Source organism: Monocercomonoides exilis (assembly GCF_001643675.1).
Source record: "Monocercomonoides exilis strain PA203 chromosome Unknown scaffold1-2713096, whole genome shotgun sequence".
Taxonomy (NCBI): Eukaryota; Preaxostyla; order Oxymonadida; family Polymastigidae; genus Monocercomonoides; species Monocercomonoides exilis.
The window spans coordinates 900939-924887 of NW_027150546.1; the positions used below are offsets into that span (position 1 = coordinate 900939).

A 23949-nucleotide genomic window follows, 5' to 3' on the forward strand; every position below is an offset into this window, starting at 1 on the left:
ATCTTTGCAACGTCTGCAAATGTCAGGATTGGGTGTCTCGACTTCCTCTTCGAACCATCTTTTTCGCACACGGGCAGTGCTGTTGTGTGCCACACCGATGGCCACATTTTTCTCTTCTTTGTTCATTTTGCTTCCTCTACCATTTTGTCGACCACAGAGCAAGCTGAACATCCAGCATTCCTCAACTACTCTTTGCTAGCCATCGAGAATGGCCACTTGATTGTCGATAACAGCTACGTCAAACGCCTCGCGTTCGCTCTCCCGCGTTTCTTTCTCTCCGCTGTCGACCGTATCTCCTTCGCAGAAATAAACTTTCAGCGCCTCCAGATGTCGGTTAGCGCCTTCGAGTTCCGCAAGTGCCAGAGCGCCTCGGCACACATCCTGGCAGCCGAGCATCAAGTGTTTTTGTAGGGCAGCATCCTCTGCCTCCCCTCCACAGCCGAAGAATATTTTGCCTTTTCCGGTTCATCTTTCCCAACTGAACAAACACAGGTGCCAGCGCATCCTTCGGCTCGTCTGTACTTTTTGTGTCTTCTCCATCTGAGTACATTTCCCCGAACAATTGCAACTACATACAACGTGATCCATCCTCTGTCAGCGAATCAAAAGAACAGACACTCCAAGGAAGTTATGTGAGTGTAAGGAATGCACCCTAACTCTCGCTTATCGCGTGATTTATTGAGAGAGCTCACATAGAATGCTCTGCAATATAAACGGAGACAGCTGAGACAGCATCTCCTCTTTCATTTGTACAACACAATAGCAGCTATCAGCGATCTCACCGTGGCAAACGCATCAGATGAGCGTTGTCTGTCTCTGGAGGTGCTGTCCGCATCGAAGATGCAAAGTTTATGGGCAACGGCCCCTCTACCCGTAGCAGCCTTTCGGTCAGCAGCTATCCGTCAGCCCGCAGGAACATCGCCTACTCCGATGGGGCGTCGCTGATCGAAGAGAGTTTGAAAGAGGAAGACAATGCGAAAGACAACACCTCCCTGTGGATGCTGGACAGCAAATACACGCTTGCATGCATCCCCCGCCAGAGACAATCTCTCTTCTTTATCCCAACACTCCATTCTGCCTAAGAGGTAAAAAATGAAACAAAAAGCGAGTTCACAATCACATTCCAGTTGGAGTTTTTTATCCTGCAATTTGTCATTCCGGCTGTAAACAACCATCGAAACAGAGGTTTTGCTGAATCTGTTGGAGTTCGATGCGAAAGGGATTGTCTAGGAAAAAGAGTCCTTTGAGATAATGCGAGAGAGCATTTTTCGAGAGGCGTTAGCGGAGGCAAAGGCGTATGCGTGTCTGCTCTTTAGAAATGTTGATGCTCCCTCTGCCACTGAGTCTTTCATTCTGAAAAACAGAAGTGCACCCAAGGCAAATGGAGATGGGAAACTTGTACAAGAAGGAAAAGAAGGGAAATCTTATTGGTTGTTGGTTGTGATTGTGCTTGTCGTGATGTTCTTGATTGTTCTCATCGTATCGATTGCTCTAGCCATTCGATGGAGAAAGCAAAAGAGAAGAACAGAAGAACTGGAAGAGATTGTGAATGACACAGTGAAGAAGGATCCGAAGTTGATTGAGATGGTGACGATGGAGATGTCACCCGAGGAGCAATGGAGAAGAGCAGAGAGAGAGGCGGAGAAGAAGAATGAAGAGAGGATCAAGAAGAGAATATTTGATACGAATATGGAACATTCAGAGTCATCTGAGCATCTTCTTTCTGAGAGCGGATCGACTGAATACATCCTTGGAAAAGATTCAGACAAGATTCCAAAATGTTAAGCGAAAATACAGAAAGAAGAAGTTGAAGAATTAACTCTGAGCAAAGTTATCAGAAAAGTGGCTTCAAATCGTTTGCATGAATATGAGTCATATAAAGACGAGAAGGAAATAAATGATATTTCGAGGATTCAATTTGGTCGAATTGATTATTTCTAGTATGCACTCTGTATCAAGCGGACAATTATTATTGTCATCGTCACCAGATAATTCAGTCAGCTCCAATTCCCACTCTCGCAAATCAGCCTCAAAAACATCATATGCATCGATTCCACATTCAGAATCTGGCTTTTCCTTTTCCCTTCATCATCTCTCTCTTTCTTTCTCTTCTCCATCAACTCTTTCAGTTCTTCTTTCACATCATCAATGTCAAACAAAGAAAACGACATCCTGCCAACAACTTTATCTTTTTCGGAGAGTGCAACATTCAAACTGGAAAAGATGAGAACGAAAAAGAAAAAGAAAAAATGAATACAGAAGATGAAATTGTACAGAAGCTCAAGCAAAATCCAGGCACAACGTCATAATTAAAAGATGTCAAACACCATATAGAAATGACAGAAGTTAGTGAAGAGAAAATAATCCTCGAATTTCTCTGCAATCAGCTCGCATTCAGTCTTTTTCGGAGCATTTTTATGTGCATCTACCAATATGAAGCATAAAGTCGAAGCAATCGAGAAGCAGAAAGCAATGGAGTGAGTGATGTTGAATTAGCTGCTCAGCATGCTTTTATATCTCATTCACTCCACTTCGCAACCGCAAGCAATTCACTTTCAGGCACTGCATCGGGCTTGTCGTTCTCACTCCAACTGCTGCTGGCTACCCTGCACTAATAGCTCCTCAATTATTACAGAAGGAGACAAGCGCACACTTTTCGAAAGTGGAACAATAAAAAGAGGTGTGCGAAGTTGGCGAGGAGGATAGAGGCGATGACATGGATGGAGTGGAAGATGAAGAATGAAAAAATGATAACTAACTTGAGCATGGTCTCAAGCTTTAACAAAAGCTGGAAAAGCCCTCTTGCATGCTGCAATGCACACAACATCAGCTGTGTTCAGTGTAGACACTGAAGAAAATGTCATTCAATCTCACTTAACGTGATTTTGTTAACTCACTCTTCTGAAGTCATTGAAGATAAACCATCTAAACATCTTACATATAAAGAAGACCTTACAAAAAAAATTGCAGAATAAAAATAAAAGAGAAGACGAACATTTCGATAAACTTTCAGAAGCGCACTCCACAGAGGGAACAACCTGAAGGAAAATATACAAGACGATTATCAGACTCTCGTCAAACACGCTTTAAGCACATTATGAAACTTCTTCTGCAAAATCCGTTTTTTTGTCTATCCCTTCATCTGCGACGTTTGCTGCTTCTTCGTCAAGAGATTCTTCTTCTTCTATATTTCTCACATTTTATTTGAAATCTGTTAAAAGAAGACAACGTATTCTAAGATTAATAAAATGTTTGTTTCGCTCGACAAGTTCATAAAAAGAAAACGAAGGCAATAATAAACAAAAAATGGAAGATGAAAGAGGGTAATGGACAGAGCGGAAGCAAGTGTCGAAGAAAAAGAAAGTGCATTTCAAAAGAAAATAGAGATAATTAGAATTAAAGAGATAGAAGAAAAGGAAAAAATGATAAAAAGACTTATTTGATGATTATAATATTGCCGATGAAAATATGGTCGGAGAAATCTAAGGATCGATCAAGCCAAATGCAGACTCAAATGACAGCAACATGTTATTAATTGCCGTCACCATCTCACTCGAAACCTATTTGTGCTGTGTTGAAAAAGCATATACATATGATGCATGACAAGATTTAGACTCCTCCTCCCTCCCTCTGTTGTGCCATCTCCTTGTGAAACTGCGTCACTTGCTGCCCATCCTCCAGTGGCAGCCCAAAGCGGATCGCCCTTTCCACCTCGTTCTACACAACTGCAGCTCCACTAGCTCCACAACCAGCCGCACTATCCACAACAGCGCCAACTGCCCTTCTTTCATTTCCACCACCAACTTCTCAGCCTCCACTCGGCTTCAACCCTGCACCTACTCCTGTCCCTGCCCCCGCCGACACCCCAAAACAGCCCACACCCGGTTGTCCAGCACCGGTTTCAGCAGCACCAGGTGCAGGCTAACCGTCTTCACAACAGCGATATTCTCTGGCAGGAATAGAGGAGATCTTCAGTTGGCTGCATCACACATATTCAATAGCCACAGGCACAGCTCGAAGAATTTATCGAGCTGGCACACCTAATGCTCCGAAGCAAACGGTGGCAGACGGCACCTCGATAGATGGGATGCGCCTCAGAAGAATTGTTGCAACAGCGCATAAGGTATCTGGGATAGCACATACACAGAATAGACTCCAGCTCTGGATTCGTGACTCACCTGATATCGTAGACTAAGACGAAGACGAAGACGAAGAAGTCGATGGATTGACACTGCATATAGCATTATACAGCGCCTTCATCGCCTCCTTCCGCTTCGCTGCCTCTGCCTAGTAGTAGTTTAGCAGAAACCTCAGAGACACAGACGCATCGGCCTCCACCTTCTCCGACTGTATCCCCTCAAACAACCAAAAAACATCTGATCTTTTTCTCCAACTCCATTTCAGGTACCATGTTGCAGTACAGGAAGAACGATACCATCAGGAAGTTCTTTCTCTCCTCCATCAGCTTCTGCACCGCGTGCTTCTCCCACAGCCACATGTACACAAAGTCCCCAAACTCCTGCCTCAGCACCGCCGTCACCATCCACACAAGACTGCCCCCACCCAGATCTGCTGAGTTCTTGTCTCCACATATCCACCACAGATCGTCAACAGCTTCCACACAAACAACGGCTGCAGCCCAGTATTAAGCGGTGTTAGCAGCCGCTGCATCGGCACAGACGACCGCTGCGTGAACAGCATCCAAAACACATGCACAGTTTCATACGTCATCTTCCCCAGCGATCCAGACACTGTGCTCATTGAAGCTGCACAGTCTCTTCAAACTCCGCCTTCATTTTCTTCTGCTCCTACACATTCAGCAGCGCTATCAGTATCTTCATTTCACTCATCCAAGGCGCCTTTCTCACCCTCCTTACCTCAACATTTGTTCCAACTCAAACACTCAATTTCAGCGTAGTTGACTCTAAAATCACCGTGAATGGTGCAGATACCACCACTATCGCCTCCACCGGTATTCCTCAACAATCATCTTCTTCTTCTTTTTCATTTCCTTCATCAACATCTTCTTCACCAGATCCTTCTGCCTCGTCTGCCCTCTTCCAACAAACACGGGGCTTCCTCACAGCCTCTTCCCTCGCCATCGCTCTCAACTCCTCAAATCCCATCCCCCCCATCCTCTTCCACCTCTCCGATAACTCCCCTTCCCTCAACCTCAACACAAACACCATCACCGGAACAACCCCATCTTCATCATCCATCACAACCCCTCTCTTCTTCCTCACTGCTGGCTCCCTCGCCCTCAACCACACAGCAATCACCAGTCTCGCCCTCAACAGCCAGAGCATCTTTTACCTCACCTTCCTCACAGCTCCCCTCACACTCAACTCCTCCAACATCACCCACATCACCTCCACTGCCACCCCCGCCAGCTGTGTCCTCTCCTCTGCCACCTCCCCTGCCCTCTCCCTCTCCCTCGCCAACTGCACCATCACCAACATCAAGTCAGCTCCACAAAACTATCAGACTGCGACCAATGGTGGGTACATCTCATTCGCTTCATTAACATCTACAACATATAGTTTATTTGAAATCCTTTCTTTGTTTATTATATGTGAGCGAAATATAGCTAGTGCTTTAGAAACAGAGAATCTGGCAAATATCGAGAAAGAGAAATTCCAATGAAAACAGAAACAAAGGCAAAAACAAAGAATTGATCTTCTTTGAAAAAAAGTTGAAATAATAGTTTTGTGATGATGAATTAAGAAAGTGAAGAAAGAAATAATAAAGAAATAAAAGATGATGCACAAGACAAAAGGAAAGAGAGCGCAAACAAGACAGAAAGAGAAAATGGATATTTTGAAACACTGAAATAACGACAATAGAAAGAATGAGTGAAAAGTCAAAAAAAAAAAAAAAAAAAAAAAAAAAAAAAAAAAAGAACTTACATTCTGCAACTTTAAAATTACTATACAATGTGAATTGAGAAACGCATTTTTTGTTATGAAGCGCACATGAAACAAGTTAATGCTTCAGAATTTATAGAATATCGTTGTGTTCAATTTATTTTTAACACAAAAATTATAAGAATTATCTTCAAAGTGAATCATTCTTCACTTAATATTCAAAACAAATAACAATTTTTCATTATTTTAAAGTTGTTTATTTATCATTGATTAAATTTAGGGTTATAATTTTATCTTGACATATTTTTTATTCAAGACCTTTTTTTTTTAATTAATCATTAACTTTTCCCACAATTTCATATTTGAAAAGAATTTTAAGTATATATGTGAATTCAATAGATAAAAAATAAATACATTTTGAAACAAACACAATTTCGCTGGGGGGAAGATGGGGGGGTTTAGCCCCTTCATCGAACTTCTGTGTGGAATTGGAGGGTTACATGGGGCATAAAACCTTTAGTTTGTTAAAAATGTTATTTTTTGATTTTTTTCATTTCATTTCAATTCAAAAAATAAGGAATTATTATGATCTAGAAAATATAATTAAAAAATGAAAATATCCACAGAAACAAAAATGAAAGAAGATCAGAAAAAATAACAGAGAGAAATGTCTTCATGCAACTTCAGGAATTATTACAGTCGGCTGGATCGAATGGCTCACATCGTTGTCGATGGCGTAGTTCGCATAACGGATGCCATTAATTCCAAGGAATTCAGCCGTACAGGAATCAAAAATGCTGTCAGAGCGCTGAGAAAAGGAAGGCTGGTTGAAAAAATTGGCAGACCTGCATCAGCAGTGGGAAAAAATGAACAAAGAGTATTAGACATTATTCACATTGAAGAAAAGTCTGGGACATGTTTAACTTTAAAAAAACAAGAGAATTGGTTTGTTTTTATTTTATTTGTATGTTTTAATCATTTGTTTTTCAGATAGAATATGTTTTAAACGACAACGATTACGAAGACGCACCATTTACCGAAGTTTCAACGTCAGCCACGAATGGCTTTGTCAAGCGTCATCCGGAGCTGAAGACTGGAACTCCGAAGAATTTGGTCATCAACAGACTTGCTGTTTCGTGCAGAAGAGTTTTAAAACCCTGGTATGAAACATTCGATGAGCTGCATGAAAAATACCATTTCAATCCAGCTTTAATAATAAACATCGACGAATCTTCAACTCGTGTTCCTACAGATTCAAAACAGCTTGTTGTGCACACAGCAGACACAAAAGCAGGTTTAACGAAAGAACCACCAAGAATGATTAATTCTACATTCGTGGCAACTGTTGCAACGGACGGAAATGCCTTTCCTTCTGTCATTTTGTAGCTAAGTGAAAACCTGCTTGACAGACTAAAAAGATTGTTATCTCCAACGCTTGAAATATGGGCAAATTGTAGCGGCTGGATGGACAACGACAGCTTCATTATATTGACTTTCTCCATTCTTCTGCCTTCGATTATCGAAAGAAGAAAGCGCACATCACTTGAAAACAAACTTATTTCTCTCCTTCTTGATTCTCATGCATCTCGCACAGATCCATCGATCTGGCGAGAATTCCAAAAACAACAAGTCGACGTTGGAGCCTTCGTGCCACACAGCACACGCTCGTGTCAACCTCTGGACAGAGGAGTATTTGCTGCGTTCAAATCTGAATTGACAAACAGATTTGAGGATCCATCTTCTTCTTCATCTTCCTCCAAACGAACTGCAATTGCAGACGCTCTGCCTCAAGCCATCCACACTGTATTATCTCCTTCTGTAATTCAGAAAGCATTCGTCTGCAGTGGTGTTCTTCACAATTCTTCTGGGCCAGTTCTTATGAAACTGCCAGAATCTTCAATTTACCCTCTTCCATCCCGAAGAAACAGGTTCAACTTTTATGGAAAAGTGATAACCTACGAAAATCTTTTCGAGAAATGGGAAAATCATTTGAAAATAAATATTGAAAGGAAAAATGAAATGGATGAAAAGGAGAAAGATGAAGTGAAGACTGTTGTGGATGAAAAGAAAAAAATAAAAAGAAAACTTTCCCTTGTTTAAAACGATGATTCTGACGATGAAAAGACAGATCATGCATTAAATCGAGCTGAAGGAAAAAGGAAAGATATCAGAAGAATTAATTCAAATTTTGTTTTCTTTTTATAATGTTGTTTTTTGAATTTTATCTCTTCATTTTATTGGGTCAGAATAAAGAAAAAGGGTCAGGATAAAATAATAACTCTATACTTATTTTCATGCTTCCCTAAAATTATCAAGATTTCGTTAATATAACCGTCAAAAAAAGTTTGAATTTTCCTTTATTTCCACAATGTTTTAATAAGTGTTTTTTGTTTGTAAAATTTTTCTATTCCCACAATTATGATTAACCAAATGATCTTTTCTAATTTGAATTAGGATAGAGATGTTAAATATTTCCCATTTTATTTGAATAAAGTCCACTTTATTCAAATAAGCATGAGGTTGTTTAAAAAAAACCTCCATTAATTCAAATTTCCCAACTTAATCTGCATTGTATCTAATCTCACGCAGAAAATATTTTGTGCAAAACCATAAAGAAAAAATAATTTTCGTTAAAAATTTCAAAAAATTGAACAAAGCAATTTTAATAAATGAAGGTTGTGAAAACTCACAAAGATTGTCTTGAGCATTCCAAAATCCCAAAAGAAAAACTTTCAGAAATCCTATAAAAGATAATCCCAAATCAGGAAAAAAAAGTCGTTTGAAGTTAAATCTAGTTGTATCACTCGTTGAAAATGTTCGCGTTCAAAATAAAGGCAAAAAGAAAAACAGTAAATGTAACAGCAAATTAAACATGAGTTAATATTTGTCAAATTTAAATGAAAATGCCAAAAGGTTATTTATTGTTGAGAAAGAGAAAGCAAATGAAAATGAAATTTGATTAATAAAACTTTTTTCAAATAAATCTCCAAGAAATTTCAAAAAAAAAAAATGTTAAAAATAATACAGAATTAAATTTCAAAAATATAGCAAATGAAAAAAAATAGATACTTTAGTGTTTAAGTTAGATGTCCTTTAAAGATAATAAGGAACGTTTTGAAAATTGTTCGCAGATTCAAAGAACTCAAAAAAAAAAAAAAATATTCAATTAGCTTAAAATAACAGTCGTGAATGTGAAGAATATCTGCACAACATCTCATCATATGAATGTTGTTATTTTAATTCTGTCAGATAGTCAAGTCAAAGCAAGTACTGGCATAAAAGAAATTGAAGAATCATCCGAACAAAATGAACTTTCATCCGACAGCGTAGAATATGAATCCAAATCAGTATCATCCAGAGATGTATTTTTCCTATTCATTTCGTTGTTTGCATTATCCATCGCCTCACTGTCTCTATTTGATGAGTTGTTTGATGGAGATGATTTAATACCGCTTTCTTTCCGACTATTCTGGAATGATTTAGTTGCAAGAGTTGGAAGTTGTTTAGGCAAATCGGAGTCAGGATCTTTAATAAACGACTTTGAAAAAGACGATGATAAAGTTGAAGTTGAAACATTTGTTTCACTAGAACGCAATATATTCTCAGAATTATTTTCCGAATCTTCTTCAAAGGAATCAAAAGAATATTCCTCTTCATTTCTTTGAGAGAAACTTTCGTCATTTTGTTTATCGAATGACGAATATGGAATATTCGTTTCCTCGTTGAACGGTGATGGTGCCAGTTGATTTTCCATAAATAATTCCTCTCCAATGTTTGCCGTGTCCTGGTCGGTTGAGAGTTTAATAGTTGGTTCTTCGTTTTCAGCTGAATCGTTGTAAGAATGTTTATCTAATTCATTCATCTGTCCAATATTTGGTTCTTTTTCATGACTGTTCTCTTTATCTTGAATCTTGAAAGATGAATCATTTTCAGAACCATCAAACGATTCGGAATCTGAATTGAAAGTTTCCGTTTCTGAGGCTGATATCGACTCCACACTTGGACTCATGTTACTCTTGGTTTGTTGCTCGGATGCAGAGTTTTGTTGGCAGGAAGAATCAACAGAATGATCTTCCTGCGAATCACAATTCCCGTTTACCATCAATTTTTCATGTGAATTCTTTTCGAGTGAGGTATTGTCTATTAGATTGTTTTGCTGTTGAGGATGACTGACTTTTGTGGTGCTATTTTTGTTTTCATTTAATAGATCTTTAACATTTTTATTGATTTCCTCCAATTTTTTCAAAATTTTCTCAATTTCTATCTTCATCTTGATTTCATTAATGTCTTCAACAATAGATTTGACTGAAATGTCTGCAAAATAGCACAAAACTCCGTCCGATTTGATTATCAAGGAATGTGAAATATTATCGGAATTTTCGGTGTCCTCTTCTTTACTTCCTTCCTTTGTGAAAGAAATTTGTTTTGTGCTTTCTTTCTCATCGTCATCCTCGAAGCATTCAGATGCCTGGTCTGCTTTTGGATCGCAAATGGTCAGATGCTGGTCAGCATCTTGTTTATTTCCCATTTGAATTCCTCCTGACGAATCAATATTCTTTTTCTTTTGAGACTCCAGTGAAATGTCAATTGAGCCCTCCTCGCGTTTATTGCCGTTTTGTGAATAGTTGTCACTTTCAGATTTATCTGATTTCTCAGTTGATCGATTGTTTTCTGCTGTCAAAATATCCTTTGGATTATCGCTTTGATTATCCAACAAATAACCATTGTTTTCAGAATCATTTTTTCCGCTTGTTAATCCACCAGAACATTTGCATGTTGAATTAGCATCGCTAATTTCAGGTGAACATGCATCTGAAGCTTGATGAGCGTTGTTATCAGAATTTTCTGTATTGCCAGCAGAAGAATTTTCATTTCTTTTATTTTCAGCTGTTTCTGTCGCACTGTCTTGTTGCTCTTGCTTGTCTACCCCTCCTCCAGCATTTCCATCTTGTCCGGATACAGGAGATCCGTCTGTAACGTATTGCGAATTTTCTGCAGCATCAATGTTTGAACTTCCATTGGCATTTACTTGAACATCGTTGCTTGAATTGGCGTTGTTGTCCGTTGATTTTGTTCCTGTTTCGACGCTTTCTCCTTCTCCGCTGCATGAAATATCGTGGTTGTCAATATTATTGTTACTTTTATCAGCCACTTGATTATTCTTAACGTCATTCAAATTCTGATTTTTAAGATTCATAAACTTCTCATTGATGTTCATTTTGTCGAATTTCTCTAATTTATAACCTTCGACCAAATATAAAAGATCCTGTATTCGAACAAGTGCTAAATCACATTGACAAAATTCCGGGCAAATAGAACGAATTCGCGCATCAGGCCGAATGTTGCAAGGAATATAGCGAAAAAGGTCATGAACATCTTCACTAATAATGTCGAATGTGCTTTCAGTGCATTCATCAAAATCACAACATGACTTCAAGTTTGACTGATCGTCAACGCTTTTCCCTTTTACAGACTCATCCTCAGCATAACAGTTTCCTCGTATATCCAAATTATTTCCTGTTTTAGCAATGAGTTCGTCGGTTCTTGCAGCTGATCCGTTCTCTGTTCCGTCCTTTGAGTTGCCTTGAGATTTTTTATCACGTTCAGATGAACGTGAGCTGACAGTGCTTAAATGAGAGAAACTAATTTTAGATGAGTCGCTCCCATCGCACGAAGAAGAAGCGGTGCTTGACGATACACTCGCGTGTGTCGCAGTCATTGTTTGGGTGCTTGACGTGCTTTCTGTGTCAATTGAACTAACATCAGAGGATGCTTCACTTCCAGTTATTGAATCACATTCAAATACATCATCATCACAATCGATATCTTTCCTAAGTGATGGTGGACTTGAAAGAGAACATGCTTTAGCTGAATTTGGAGCAGATTCGTTGAGTTGAAGTCGATGAGACAATTGGAAAGTCGTTTTGTCATTAACAAAATACGTTGAAGAAGGCATCGAATTAGCATAATTTTGTGTTTTCCATGAGTCATTGGAAGTGATGATTTGGAATGAATTACGCAATTCCGGGCTAATGAAGTCACTATGCGAAGAAGATGTCGGGGTTGATTCTGGAAAAATTGACTGTCTGTCTCCTAATGGAGCGAAAGAGTGTGTCAACGTACAAGCTTGGAGATTTTGGTCACCTTTTGCTGGAACAGTACCAAAAGTCAATTGAAATGGCACATGACTACTCGCTGATCCTGTTTGTGTTGTTATTCCAAGCACAGAATTTGAAGTGCTTGTTGCTCTTTCATGTTGAAGAACAAATTTTTGTGATGAAAGTTGTGTGCTTTGAACTTTTGGTACAAAAGAAGGTGCTCCAGGATTCAACAGCTTCGTTCCCGATTTTAGAACTGGCCGAGCAGAAGAAGATAAATGCTCGGAGTGATGGTCAGAACTGGATCCAATAACAGAGTAATGAGATGAGTTAGATATGCTGAATTGATTTGATTGATCTGGTTCTGGTGGACTGTTTTGAGTGCAAGACGGAAAAGAAGAGAAACACTTTTTCGTTCTAAGGTCCAGGCAGCGTGCTTTAATAGGCCGAAGACGCGGGATTCTCAGAGGTTCACTAAAATGCTCATTCGTGAAGATTACGAAATAAAGCGGGAAGGATGCAAAACCATATTCAAAAACTTTTGAAAGCTTACTGGCGCACTTTAAAAAGAAGAAGAAGAAATATATATTAAAATATGTATGTATGCATGCATAAAAAAATTAATAAATTGAAAGATATCCAAATAAGAAAAAGAAAGGATGATACGAATCGGTTTAAATCATGTCAGAAAGAAAGAAAATTGAAAAGGCAGCAATAACATATAAAATCTTTGCATTTTTCAATTTCAAACCTTTTCTGCAAAATCTATTGAGTTTTGGCTTCCATCATCTGGAAACAATACGTATCCGTAATCCTGAATGCATCTGTCTTCAATTTGCAAATACACATCAGTCAACATCACCAGAAGATAACTGCAACCACTATCACTTTTCTTTGTTCCCTCACCTTCTACAGCCAAATCACTCTTTTGTTCATCTTCACTTTCTTTCTCGTTTGAATAAAGTTCAACATTCATTTCCTCTGCAACTGCCCTTTGAATCGCACGAGCCTTTTTCAGTATTATTTGCTTCAAGTCATCAGATGTTATTTTGTAATAATCTAGCATTTCATGTGCTGGAGACTTAGCTCCGCTCACTTCCGTCTTAATTGATGATGTTGCCTTTAAGAAGACTTTCTGCTTTTCCTGGAGGGTTTTTCCATCAGTCATATCACCAATTTTTTCTGCTTCTGCTTCCATATCTTTATTGATCTTTCTAACGACAAATGCGACTGACTTTTTACAAATGCAAACATTTGCCCAATGCAAAGTAACTTTTTCCACATTATCTTTCATAGACTGGGTAGGACCTTTGTGTGCGTCTTCAGCATTATTTCTGTTGGAATATTGCACAAAATAACATGTTTTAAAAGGTGATTTTGCAATTCCTGTAACTATTTTCAATTGAGTTCTAAAAGTTAGTCAGTACATCAAAAAAAAAAATAAAATAAAATAAAATAAAATAAAATAAAAAAGAAAAAGAAAGAAAAAGATAAAGATAAAGGTAAAGGTAAAGGTAAAGAATATGCATTTTATGAAAATTATTTTTAATATATTTTTGTATGAAATCAATATGTTGTTTTCCACACTCTAACAGTTTATTAATATCCGGACAACCAGTGATATGAAAATCTCCTCGAAATGCTATCGTTTTATTTCTACAAGCTGGCTGTATATAAAATTCACCAATGTCTAATTTCTTAAAAAAAAAAAAAAATTTGAAATGTTAATCACGTTATCTTTGATAAAATGAATGTTTCTCAAACTACAGAAGAGTATTTGATAATCTCTTGAGCTTTTTCAACTTCTGAAAAATGAATAAAAGTGTATCCACTGTCTTTTTTGTTCTTTTTAGAATAACCTAACTCTATTCTTCCATAGCTTTCAAATGCTATTTGAAGTTGTTTTTGTTCAATGTTTGAAAAATTTCCAGTAAGTTTCACCTCTCCTAAATTGCGCATAAAATTATTAAAACATTGGAAAAATTCTGATATGCTTTTAATAACGAATATGCAAACTTAATTCTTCATCTTTTTCATCTTTTCGGATAAGAGATAAATTGAATCAAATCAATGTTTTTAATGACTAATCATGCGCAAACTGCAATTTTCACTCATTGTTGTAAATAAGGTTGTTTGTTTTACCAATGGTAAAACCTTGAGATTACTTGTCGATCAAGGGCCCATAGTATTATTGAAAATGAAAAGTTCAAGATTTTAATGGTTGAGAATATCTTCAAATTAATGGATTTTTATTCATTGACTTCAAATAATGACCAACAATCGATAATTTATTGCTGTATTTATTTTTTTGGAAAAAAAAAACTATCAATTTATCCAATAATATTCTTTAAAGTTGTTCTTAAAGATGAAGCAATTTTTGCGAGAAAAATAGAAAAAACATAAAAACAATGTGTTCAAAAACATTACTGTTTAAATAATATCTTTGAAACAAGAGAGGAGCATATTAAAAAGAAAAAAAGCATATTAGAAGCTGGTTGTGCCTTCTGCAAGTTCCTCGTTTCCTTCTTCCTTCGTTCCAACATCTTCCACATCGTCCTTCTGCTCATCGTCAATCCACTCCACTTCGTCTTCGATGTCTTTGAAGTCGATTTCTCCGTGCTCTTCATGCGCAAACCGGCTAAGCAGACGCGCCTCTTCCTCTGCTGTCAGCTTCGGCAGATGTGTCTCAAATGGCAGGAAATTCAGCTCTTCGCCATCAATTTTACTTCCAATTGCATCTTTCTCTTTGCCTTCTTCTTCTTCTTTTCCTTCTCCTCCTCTTTGCTCTCTCTCTTTGCTCAATGACATTTTGGTTTCTGCTGATGCATTTTGTGTGCTTTGTTCTTTGTTCACTGCATGTTCATCAGCAATTGCTGTGTCATAATCATCATCATCATCATCATCAATGCCATCATCAATATCTTCATTGTTTTTATCATCATTACCATCATCATCGATATCTTCATCGTCTTCATCTTCATCTTCTTCATCATCTTCTTCTTCATTGCTGTCATCTTCTTCGTTTTCCTTTTCCTTTTCCTTTTCCTTTTCCTTTTCGTCTCCTTTCGTTTCCTTTGTTTTTTCAGTTTCTTCATCATCTCTATCTTCATCTTCATCATCGTCATCCAAACTGTCAATTTGAATCTCATCATCATCATCATCTTCTTCTTCTTCTTCTTCTGCTTCTGCTTCTGCTTCTGCTTCATTGTTATTGTCCAGTTGTGATGTGATGTTTTCCTCTTTCACCTCCTTCTCTTCTCCTTCTTCCCTCTTCTTCTCCTTCTTCTCCTTCTTCTTCTCTGCCATCGGTGTCTGCACAGCTGAATATAACAAAGCAGCCGAAGAGGAAGAAGCTAATGTTGGATTTCCTGCTGTCTGCATTGAATTTTGCAATGGAATTTGCATTTGTGTCTGTGTGTTGTGTGGAGGTGATGGCAAGAGTGATGTTCTGGTTGGATTCCGCTGAATAAACCGCTTCGACATCGCCTCTGCCGAGTTGTCTTCGTCTTCATCCAAATATTCAGCTTTGTCTATCTCTTCTTCTTCTTCTGGTTTGTCTTCTTTCTTCTCTTCTCCTTCTTTTTCTCCTTCTTTCTTTTCTTCTTCTTCTTTCTTCTTTTCTTCTTCTTCTTTCTTCTTTTCTTCTTCTTCTTCATTTAGTTCATGTGTCAACCTCCTCTTCTTCTCCACTTTCGGTGATGAATCAATAACATTCCATTCATCTTTCTCTCTCTCTTCCTCTCCCTCTTCTTCTTCCCTTTCTTCTTTCTTCTGTCTCAGTTGCTTCTTCGTCTTCTTCTTCTTCTTCTTCTTCTCCATCTTCATTCTCTGCACAAGAGGCGACACTTCTGAAGGAAACACGAATCTTCTGCTGTTTTTGGATTCTCTTTCGCCCATTCTGTCATCTGACTGAGAAGATGAATGGACATCTCTATCAGAAGACAAGGAAGAGGAAGAAGAAGAGGAAGATGATGATGATGATGATGATGATGATGAATTAGAAGAAGAAGAAGAAGAATTCATTGAAGTGTCAGAAGAAGGCGTTGTTGGGCGTGGCGTGGCAGCAGAACGTAAAGTGGCAGCAGCAGGCGGAGGAAGAATATGCGAAAATGGATTCATTTTGATGTCTTCATCTTCATTCTCATTTTCGTTCTCGTTCTCGTTCTCTTCTTCGTTTGCTTCTCCACTTAAGCTGTTCGAGTGTGGACGGCGCATAATGGCTGAGGTGAGGGTGAGGGGCAAGGAGTTGGACAAGGAATTGTCTGAAGATGAAGATGATGAAGAAGAATTTCTCACAGAACCATCATTACCTTCTGTTTGTTCCTTAACTTGATTCTTCTTCTCATTCTTCTCTTTCATCTCCTTCTGCTCCTTCTGCTCCATCAGCATTGCCTGCTGCCTGATGAAGTGAGAGAAGAAACTGCCTTGTTCAGAAAGAGTTGAGAGGGAAGTAGCGCCACTCACAGCACTCATCAGAGAAGAGAGAGAGAGAGGAGGATGAGACAGCTGGGTGGACTGGGCTGATTGGATGGCAGAGGACAAGAAAGAGGAAGGAGAAGAGGAAGAGGAAGAAGAAGAGGGAAAAGAAGAAGAAGAAGAAAAGGAAGAAGGCAGCTCAGCTTTTGGGCATATGCCAAATGAGGCAGAATAAGGCTGGTGATGAACGAGAGCAATAGGCGCAACTGATTTGCTCTGTGACTTCAGCTGCATCGACTGACAGCGCCGCCTCTGCCGTTCATCTTCATTCATATGCTCTTCTTTGTCTTCTTCTTCCTCCTCCTCCTCCTCTTTTTCATCTTTTTCTTTCACTCCTTTCACTTCTTTCTCTTTCTCTCTCTGCTCCTGTTGCATTGCCTGCTTCCTCTTCACTTGCTCTTCTCTCTTCATCGACAGCTCCTTCAGCTCAAACATCGCTTCGTGAAGAGGTTTCGTAGAGTTCAAAATTGCTTCTTCAATCGGCATATCCAAAAACATTGCTTCTCTTTCTGCTTCATTTCCTGCTTCTCCTTCTTCTTCTTCTTTTCTCTTCCCTTCCCTCTTCCCTTCTCTTCTCTCTTTCTCTTTGGCTTCTGTCTCTTTCTTCCATTCTGCATAGAGCAGCTCTGCCTCTATCTGCACCCGCACCATCTCCTGTGAAGCATACTGGTCTGTTGAGATAGCTTCAGCTTCAGATGGAAGAGAAGAAGAAGGATAAGATGAAGAAGAAGAAGAAGATGATGATGATGATGATGATGACTGTAATGATGATGCTGCTGCTGATGAATATGGAACAAGATCCATCGGAAGCAAAGAAGACGAAGAAAAGCGAAGAGAAGACGTAGGTTGGTATTGAAGTGATCTGTTTTGCCCATTCGCCGCTCCTCTAACTTCCCTCCTCAGCGGGACATTACTTCCGTTCTCTGAGAAATTGTATTTCTCCGAATCGTTGCTTCGTTCCCTTTCCCTTTCTCGCTCTTTTTCTCTCTCATTTTTCCTCTCTGCAGTCAGCTCAGAATATGATTTGTGTGTTGTCAGGAATTCTTCCTCGAATCCTTCATCCTGAATGAGGTTGTCGTCAATAATTGCCTCCCCAAACTCATCCAGCTCGTCTGAGTCGATGATTCTCTTTCCATCTTCCTCTTCTTCCACCCTTCTCTTCTCCTCTTCTTCTTTGTCATCATCGTTTTCTTCAACTTCTCTTTCTCTTTCTCTTTCTTCTTTTCCTTTTCCTTCCTTTTCATCAGCTGCATCATCCACACCAGACATAAACTCCCCTCTGGCAGCACAGCCCGAGCGCAGCGACAGTTTCTGGATGGCTTTTTCAACATCCTCTTCTTCTGCCTGGCTCGCTGCATTGCCCGTCCACCGCCGCTGTTTGCTTGTGCTCTTTCGCGACGACCACCTCCCTCCGTCTTCATTCACACTGATGATGTTCCGCTCGGGCGTCACATCCCGCCTCTCTCCTTCTTCTTTTTCTTCTTCTTTCCCTTGTTTCAAATTCCGTTCTTCAAACATCTCCTGTGGCAGAGGTGTTATCATTGCAGGCTTCAAATGAGTTGTTCGAGGTGCAATATGAAGAACGTTGGGAGAATGTGATAAACGATATGATGGAGCGGATAGCGTAGATATCACCATTTCTTCGCGATTCATTGGAGGCGTATGGGGAGGTGTTAATAAAGTTTGCTGGCCCTCATTATCAATTCGTTTAAAAATTTGATCCTGTTCATCATTACTAATTCGTAGACGCTTTCTTCCTTGAACGTCTGATTGTTCACTTGCTCCCGTGTTCCGTTTATCAATGTTCCTTTTACGACGTTCGTATCCTATTTTGTCATCTGTTGACATATCGTCAAATTCTTGTTCAACAACAGTTGATGATGAATTGTCTGTTTCACTGCTGTTAAGGTCTTCTGATGAAGAAGATTCTTCTCTGCGTTATCAATTAACAAATATGTGAAATTCAAATAATTGAAATGAAAAAAAGTTTGAAAAGCAAACGATGAGCTGTCGCTTTCAGGGAGTTTACGGACTTTCCTGATTTGATATTTATGTTTTTCGTGCTCAGAAAAATGATGCTTTTCTTTCATCATTCGATTAAGCATCTGATCATAAAGTGAAGGAAAACTCTGAGGAATTAACTTAAATTTTTGAAGGTTTCAACATTTCAATGATAATGCATAAAAAAGAACGCGCTTAACATTATAGAAAAGCAAAAAGAACGGATAGACATACAGTAGGAGATGGTTCAGTTGCGCTTGAAGAATAAATCTCCTTTCCAATAAAAGGATTTGTAAATTTTACAGAATCCATCCCTGATGCCATTGCAGTGCTGCAATACATAATTATTAATAATCAATTAAAAATATGTTCTCTTTAACTGAAAAATCTCTGAAGCAAACCAAAGGCAAAATATTATTTATAACTATGATCTGAAAACCTTATTTTATCGATCAAATAAATGTTCATTTAAGAAAAGCAGAACAGTACTCAATCAAAAATCGAGTTTTGTAATTGATTCCACCTATTTATTGAGTTATTGAGTTGAATGATGAAAGTTTTTCTTTTGAAAAACTTTGATTATTCTTCAAAACATTTTTCACTTTTTTTTTTTTTTTTTCAATTATGAAAAATAATAAGCTTTCATGATAGCACTCTCATTAATCATTGATGAATTATTCTTTCCAAAATTTTGTTTTATATGAGTTATTGAAAGTTATATTATTGTTATCACCAAAATGAGTAACTTGTGAATGAGAAATAAAGTTTGTTTTGAAAATTTTATAGTTTTCAAGTTTAATAATTCTTTCAGAGTTTAAAAGAACATTTAAAAACAAATCCATTTCATTGATATTCTTTTATTGGCTGTAAATAAATTTCAGAAAATTTTTTATCCATCAATCAAAATCTGTATCTCGCCAGTCGTTCTTTAGAAAAACAGAACCCTTCGAAGTTTAATAAGGAAAATGAAAACATGAAATTCACAAAGAACTAAAGTAGTATGGGATATCTTCAAATAAATATGAAATAAGCCTAAAGGAAATGAGAGCGTTACGAAAGCTGAAAAAGGTATCAACCAATCCTTCTTCCTCAATTCTTTCGAATACTTCTCTTTTGACAATCATTCGCTTTTCTGCAGCATTTTCATTCTCCACATCCTCATTGAATTTGTTTGAAATCGAAGTAAAGAAACATAAACAGTTCAAAATTGGCATGTCTTCAAAGGTCAATTGGCTCAAGACCTTTATAACAACATCAACAGCACCCCCTCTCAACAAATCCTCAATTCGGAGACCTTCTTTATCAGCCATGGATGCAAATAGATTAATGCATTGCTTGCTCAAGTCGCTGGAAGCATCTTTTGCTGCTCTGAACAGTTGCACAAGAGCTGCTATCAATCCAACACATTCAGCTTCCGAATAATCGCAATAAGCAAAATACATCTGAAGCATATTACACCATTTCTTTATGATGATCATTTCTATCATTTCGTCAAATTTTTCTCCTTCTTTTCTCTCATTCGTACGTTTAACCAACTCTTCCAATTCTTTTGCAGCTTCTCTCACAAAATGCAATTCACTTAAATAAATTTCAATCAATTCTTTTTTTGTTGGTGCCATTTCTACAAAAATCTTGAAAGCGGAAAGAAATGAAGCTAGGGAAAGGTTTCGATGATGTTGATGAATTTTGATGATTTCTGTGATCTTGTACAGATCCAATTCGTTTTCGGCTTCCTATTCATCAATAAAAAAAGAAAAAATGGAAAAAATGTGTTTTATTGCACTCAAACTGTTAATATGTGCGAATTGCTTAAACCAAGTAATGCAATTTCCACATCTTTTTTCATTTCCTCATTTTCTTCTTTCTTCAAAACAACATTCATAATGCAATGCAAACAAGCTTTTAGTGATTCTCTTGATATATATCTTTCAGACAGCAAAATGTGGCTCTCGCAAAGATCGAGCAAAAGTCTTTCATTCTTTTCTTCTTTTTTCTGATCTTCTTTATCAATCATCGACTCAAATCTTACACGCAACACAGAATAATCATAATTCATATTTTCATTCCACTTCAGTTTTTTATTGAATCCGAGTTGTTTCAACAGTAGCAATGCATTTTCCACTGATAATCTCTTTTCTTCAATGTTTTTGTCGACTTCAAAATACACTTTGTCAATCAAGATTGATTCTAATTCCCGATAGTTCATTTTTTCTACTTGTTCATTCATTTCACAAATTTTATTTTCTAATGCTTGGCCATTGCATTTTTCAAGTCGTTTTAAATACTCTGTTTAAAAGCAAATTTACAACCATAAAAGCAATAACCAAAAAATTAAAAATTCTACCGAAAAATTTCGTTGTCAACTGTGAAAATAAGTATTTTCAATTTCATTGAAATTAATAACAAATGCAAAAGGTTCGACGATGTAATTCAAGGATTAATTTCATTGTATAGAGATTAATAAACCATGTGTTTAAAACCTGTGTTTTCTCCTCATTAAAATGCATTTTTATTCGTTTTCAAAATATTCAACTGTTTATAATTTAAAATGGGACGGTTATAAAAAAGATAATAAAAAATTCCTTCATCTTTTATTGATAATTTCTTGATAAATCCAAACAATTCAAAAATTGTATTCATGAAGTGTTGACGAAAAATTATTCGCAATATCTTTATTATCATCAATAAGCATCAGTGCAATTAATTATTCGAATTTAATGAGTAATTTTCTTCAGAAATTATTGTTCAATTATTTTTTAATAAAATATATATTTGCGTCAAATTGGTAATTGGTTGATTGGTGAAAAGTGAAGAAAATACTGTATTCAGTCAATATTTGTGAAAATGAAGTAAATTTGAACCTCCAAATTTATTTTTTGTCAATAAACATAAAATTTTTTGATTTTTCGAAATAAATCTTCATCCTTGAAATAGGATAATTTTCAAGTGAATTCATCTCTTATTGTGAGATTATACATTTTTCAATCAAAAAAAATTATTCGCATTGAAAATAATTCTGATGAACAGTCTTAAACAATAAAAGAATTCTGAAAGTGTGTTTATTGATTAATTCTTATGTGAAAAATATTTGAATTCAGCTTCTTGAAATGAGACAAATGTCTAAATTTTTTTGATAACTTCCTTTTGTAAAAATTTCCAAAAAAAATAATATTTTCATATGGGTGATTTTTTTTGATAACTTTCTTTTGTTTAATTTTCAAATAAAATAAATATATCATATGGGTGATTTTTTTTGATATCATAAAAGATTCCGACGTTTGATCATAAAATTTTTTCCTAAAGGGTCAGGTTGATAAGAAATATTTTTTTAAAATAGTACGAAAATATTGTTTCATATATTTTTGTTATTAATTATTTGTTGATACAAATTTGTTTTCAGTTGTTTTTGTAACTTATTTTGAAAAAAGTGAAAAAAATTATTCGAAAATATCGAAACTGAAAAAAACAGAACAAAAAAATGTTCTCTTGTATTATAAACATGAAAACAATAAAAACAATATGCTATTAATTAATTTTCAGTACAAAAATAGTTTAATGATGTTGTTGCAAAGAAATTTAGAAATTGAAATTGAAGATCAAAAAACTTTTGTTGAAAACAAATAAATTTCAACAGTTTCAGCACCCTGTTCCCTTCCTCATGTTCAAAATTCATTTTTCTTCCACGAACACATTGATTTCTCGCTATTCTGCAAAAAAAATTTTTTTTTCCCTTTCTTTTCAAATCTAATCAGATTCGTAAGAAAATGTCAACTCAAATTTCCTTCCCAATCGCTTCATCATGCACACTTTTCATATGAATTCGCTCTCCCAACTCGATGGTCACCATGCACAACGAGATATAAAGCTTTCATTCATTTTCATTCATTTCCATTTCGCGCCCTGAAAACAACACAAAATCATCAACAGGCAAATATTCATATTCAAATATATAAATAAAGACCAAACTGCCTTTCGATTGTATTTTGCCAAGCACACTCATTTCCACAGCTATCTTCATTCAAAATAAATCAATCTCTTCATTTCAGTCTCAGAATGGTTGAATACAGCATGGAATGCATCTCCACAAAATACATTGTATATCTCACTGGAAGATCTTCTCAGCCCGTACACATTGTGGTGGATGTCCAGAGGGGTTTTTTCTGTTTCTGTCATGATCATCTCCTTTAATATTATTCTCAACCACCCAAATCAATATTTGATGTCTATCTCATCAACACATAGCACATGAAGGATATGGAGCAGAGAAGAGATGGAAGAGGATTATTTGTAACAGGGGGTGGGAGTTGAGTGGTTTTTTGAATGTTAATATTTCGAGAGGGGTTTTTGATTGATTGAAATTCTGAGACAAAGGGGTGGGGAAGAGTGGGTGGAGATTTGGAGAAGATAATATAGTAAATATATAGAGAAGTGGTTGGAGATGGTGAGGAAAATATTTGAGACTAATTGGAGAAATGGATTTTGAAAAAAGGAAAAGAGGGCAAAAGCGGGAAGGAAGAGGAAAATTGAGAAATGTTGAAAGGCTTGAAAGAAGTGTATTTTTAATGAGAGAAGAAAGGAAGTGAGAAGATATTTTGGAAGAGACTGTGAAAGGTGAAGAAAATGAATGGATTGATATTTTCTGAGAATATTGAGGGATGAACGGAAGAGGGGAATGGAAAGGAATGAAAATTGAGAGTTATATTCATTTTCGATTTTTGAGGGGAAAGGAGGGGGAAATGCGAAAAGAAAATCAAATGACTCTGAGAAAATCTATCTTCATTGACTATTAACGGAACATCGACCAAAAATTTCGCTACAAGGAAGATTTGCTCCTTCTTAATTGAGCACAAAGTGATAATATTTTTGCCTATCAACAACATTTATATTACACATTACTTTATGAGTTTCATTTCGCAGCAATCGATTTATCAACGCAAGATATATTCACCAACTTCAATCACTTCTTCTTTGATATTTCTTCTCACTTCATGCTGCATCACATTCAACTTTCAAATTCATATATTCTGTTAAATCAGCAACTTGATTGCACACACAAATCGTTATTTCATTCAGTTTGCTTTTTTAACAGCAACATTATCTCTTCAAATGCCTTCTGTTGGATTTCTGGACGTGTATCAGAAATGTTTTCCTCTTCCGCAGAAACGCATTCCGCTCTGCTTTAGCACTCCGAACAGATTCCGTGTGATGACTGTGCTGAATGTGTGAATGGGTTTGAGAAGGGGATATGATCTATTTAGCGCATTACAATTATCTTCTCGGTTTATAACACTTCCAAGGAGCGAAGAGAGAGGATTGCATGCTCAAATGGAAGAGGAAAAGAAGGTGGATTTCAGAAACAAATTATGTGCGGATCAAATGAAACGGAGACAGCAGGAAGAGCCAAAGGCGAAGACGAAGACGAAGGGGAATGATGAGTTTTGCGCATAGTTAATTGTAGCTTTCGGTATAAGATTTGTTCAGTCTACAAAAGAAAAAGGGCGAAGGGGAAG

General features: G+C 37.0%; 10 protein-coding genes across 10 annotated transcripts; 5 read left to right on the forward strand and 5 right to left on the reverse strand.

Annotated features, from left to right (window-relative positions):
- Positions 1-195: 195 nt before the first annotated feature.
- Positions 196-396, reverse strand: MONOS_9316 (uncharacterized protein; the record flags this gene model as incomplete). The annotated part of the gene is made up of 1 exon (XM_067879804.1): positions 196-396. One exon carries the CDS (start codon positions 394-396, stop codon positions 196-198), a length of 201 nt encoding a protein of 66 aa, XP_067736259.1.
- Positions 397-1251: 855 nt separating this feature from the next.
- MONOS_9317 (uncharacterized protein) lies at positions 1252-2222 on the forward strand (the record flags this gene model as incomplete). The annotated part of the gene is made up of 1 exon (XM_067879805.1): positions 1252-2222. The coding sequence occupies one exon, from the start codon at positions 1252-1254 to the stop codon at positions 1783-1785; it is 534 nt and encodes a 177-aa protein (XP_067736260.1). The 3' UTR covers positions 1786-2222.
- Positions 2223-4191: 1969 nt separating this feature from the next.
- On the reverse strand, positions 4192-4592 carry MONOS_9318 (uncharacterized protein; the record flags this gene model as incomplete). The annotated part of the gene is made up of 2 exons (XM_067879806.1): positions 4192-4283; positions 4409-4592. The coding sequence occupies 2 exons, from the start codon at positions 4590-4592 to the stop codon at positions 4192-4194; spliced, it is 276 nt and encodes a 91-aa protein (XP_067736261.1).
- Positions 4593-4939: 347 nt separating this feature from the next.
- On the forward strand, positions 4940-6456 carry MONOS_9319 (uncharacterized protein; the record flags this gene model as incomplete). Its single annotated transcript, XM_067879807.1, has 2 exons — positions 4940-4972; positions 5036-6456. 2 exons carry the CDS (start codon positions 4940-4942, stop codon positions 5522-5524), a joined length of 522 nt encoding a protein of 173 aa, XP_067736262.1. The 3' UTR covers positions 5525-6456.
- Positions 6457-6576: 120 nt separating this feature from the next.
- Positions 6577-7250, forward strand: MONOS_9320 (uncharacterized protein; the record flags this gene model as incomplete). Its single annotated transcript, XM_067879809.1, has 2 exons — positions 6577-6690; positions 6855-7250. 2 exons carry the CDS (start codon positions 6577-6579, stop codon positions 7248-7250), a joined length of 510 nt encoding a protein of 169 aa, XP_067736263.1.
- Positions 7251-7328: 78 nt separating this feature from the next.
- On the forward strand, positions 7329-7964 carry MONOS_9321 (uncharacterized protein; the record flags this gene model as incomplete). Its single annotated transcript, XM_067879810.1, has 1 exon — positions 7329-7964. The coding sequence occupies one exon, from the start codon at positions 7329-7331 to the stop codon at positions 7962-7964; it is 636 nt and encodes a 211-aa protein (XP_067736264.1).
- Positions 7965-8524: 560 nt separating this feature from the next.
- MONOS_9322 (uncharacterized protein) lies at positions 8525-14077 on the reverse strand (the record flags this gene model as incomplete). Its single annotated transcript, XM_067879811.1, has 6 exons — positions 8525-12522; positions 12714-13371; positions 13550-13659; positions 13727-13908; positions 13979-13999; positions 14074-14077. 6 exons carry the CDS (start codon positions 14075-14077, stop codon positions 9118-9120), a joined length of 4380 nt encoding a protein of 1459 aa, XP_067736265.1. The 3' UTR covers positions 8525-9117.
- A 214-nt stretch (positions 14078-14291) lies between these two features.
- On the reverse strand, positions 14292-18872 carry MONOS_9323 (uncharacterized protein). The gene is made up of 4 exons (XM_067879812.1): positions 18841-18872; positions 18674-18770; positions 18440-18579; positions 14292-18371 (listed from the first exon to the last, which is right to left on the reverse strand). The coding sequence occupies exons 2-4, from the start codon at positions 18761-18763 to the stop codon at positions 14447-14449; spliced, it is 4155 nt and encodes a 1384-aa protein (XP_067736266.1). The 5' UTR covers positions 18764-18770; positions 18841-18872; the 3' UTR covers positions 14292-14446.
- A 408-nt stretch (positions 18873-19280) lies between these two features.
- On the reverse strand, positions 19281-20984 carry MONOS_9324 (uncharacterized protein). The gene is made up of 3 exons (XM_067879813.1): positions 20784-20984; positions 20229-20725; positions 19281-20172 (listed from the first exon to the last, which is right to left on the reverse strand). Exons 2-3 carry the CDS (start codon positions 20664-20666, stop codon positions 19420-19422), a joined length of 1191 nt encoding a protein of 396 aa, XP_067736267.1. The 5' UTR covers positions 20667-20725; positions 20784-20984; the 3' UTR covers positions 19281-19419.
- Positions 20985-23545: 2561 nt separating this feature from the next.
- MONOS_4621 (uncharacterized protein) lies at positions 23546-23871 on the forward strand (the record flags this gene model as incomplete). The annotated part of the gene is made up of 2 exons (XM_067874712.1): positions 23546-23659; positions 23737-23871. 2 exons carry the CDS (start codon positions 23546-23548, stop codon positions 23869-23871), a joined length of 249 nt encoding a protein of 82 aa, XP_067736268.1.
- Positions 23872-23949: the final 78 nt, after the last annotated feature.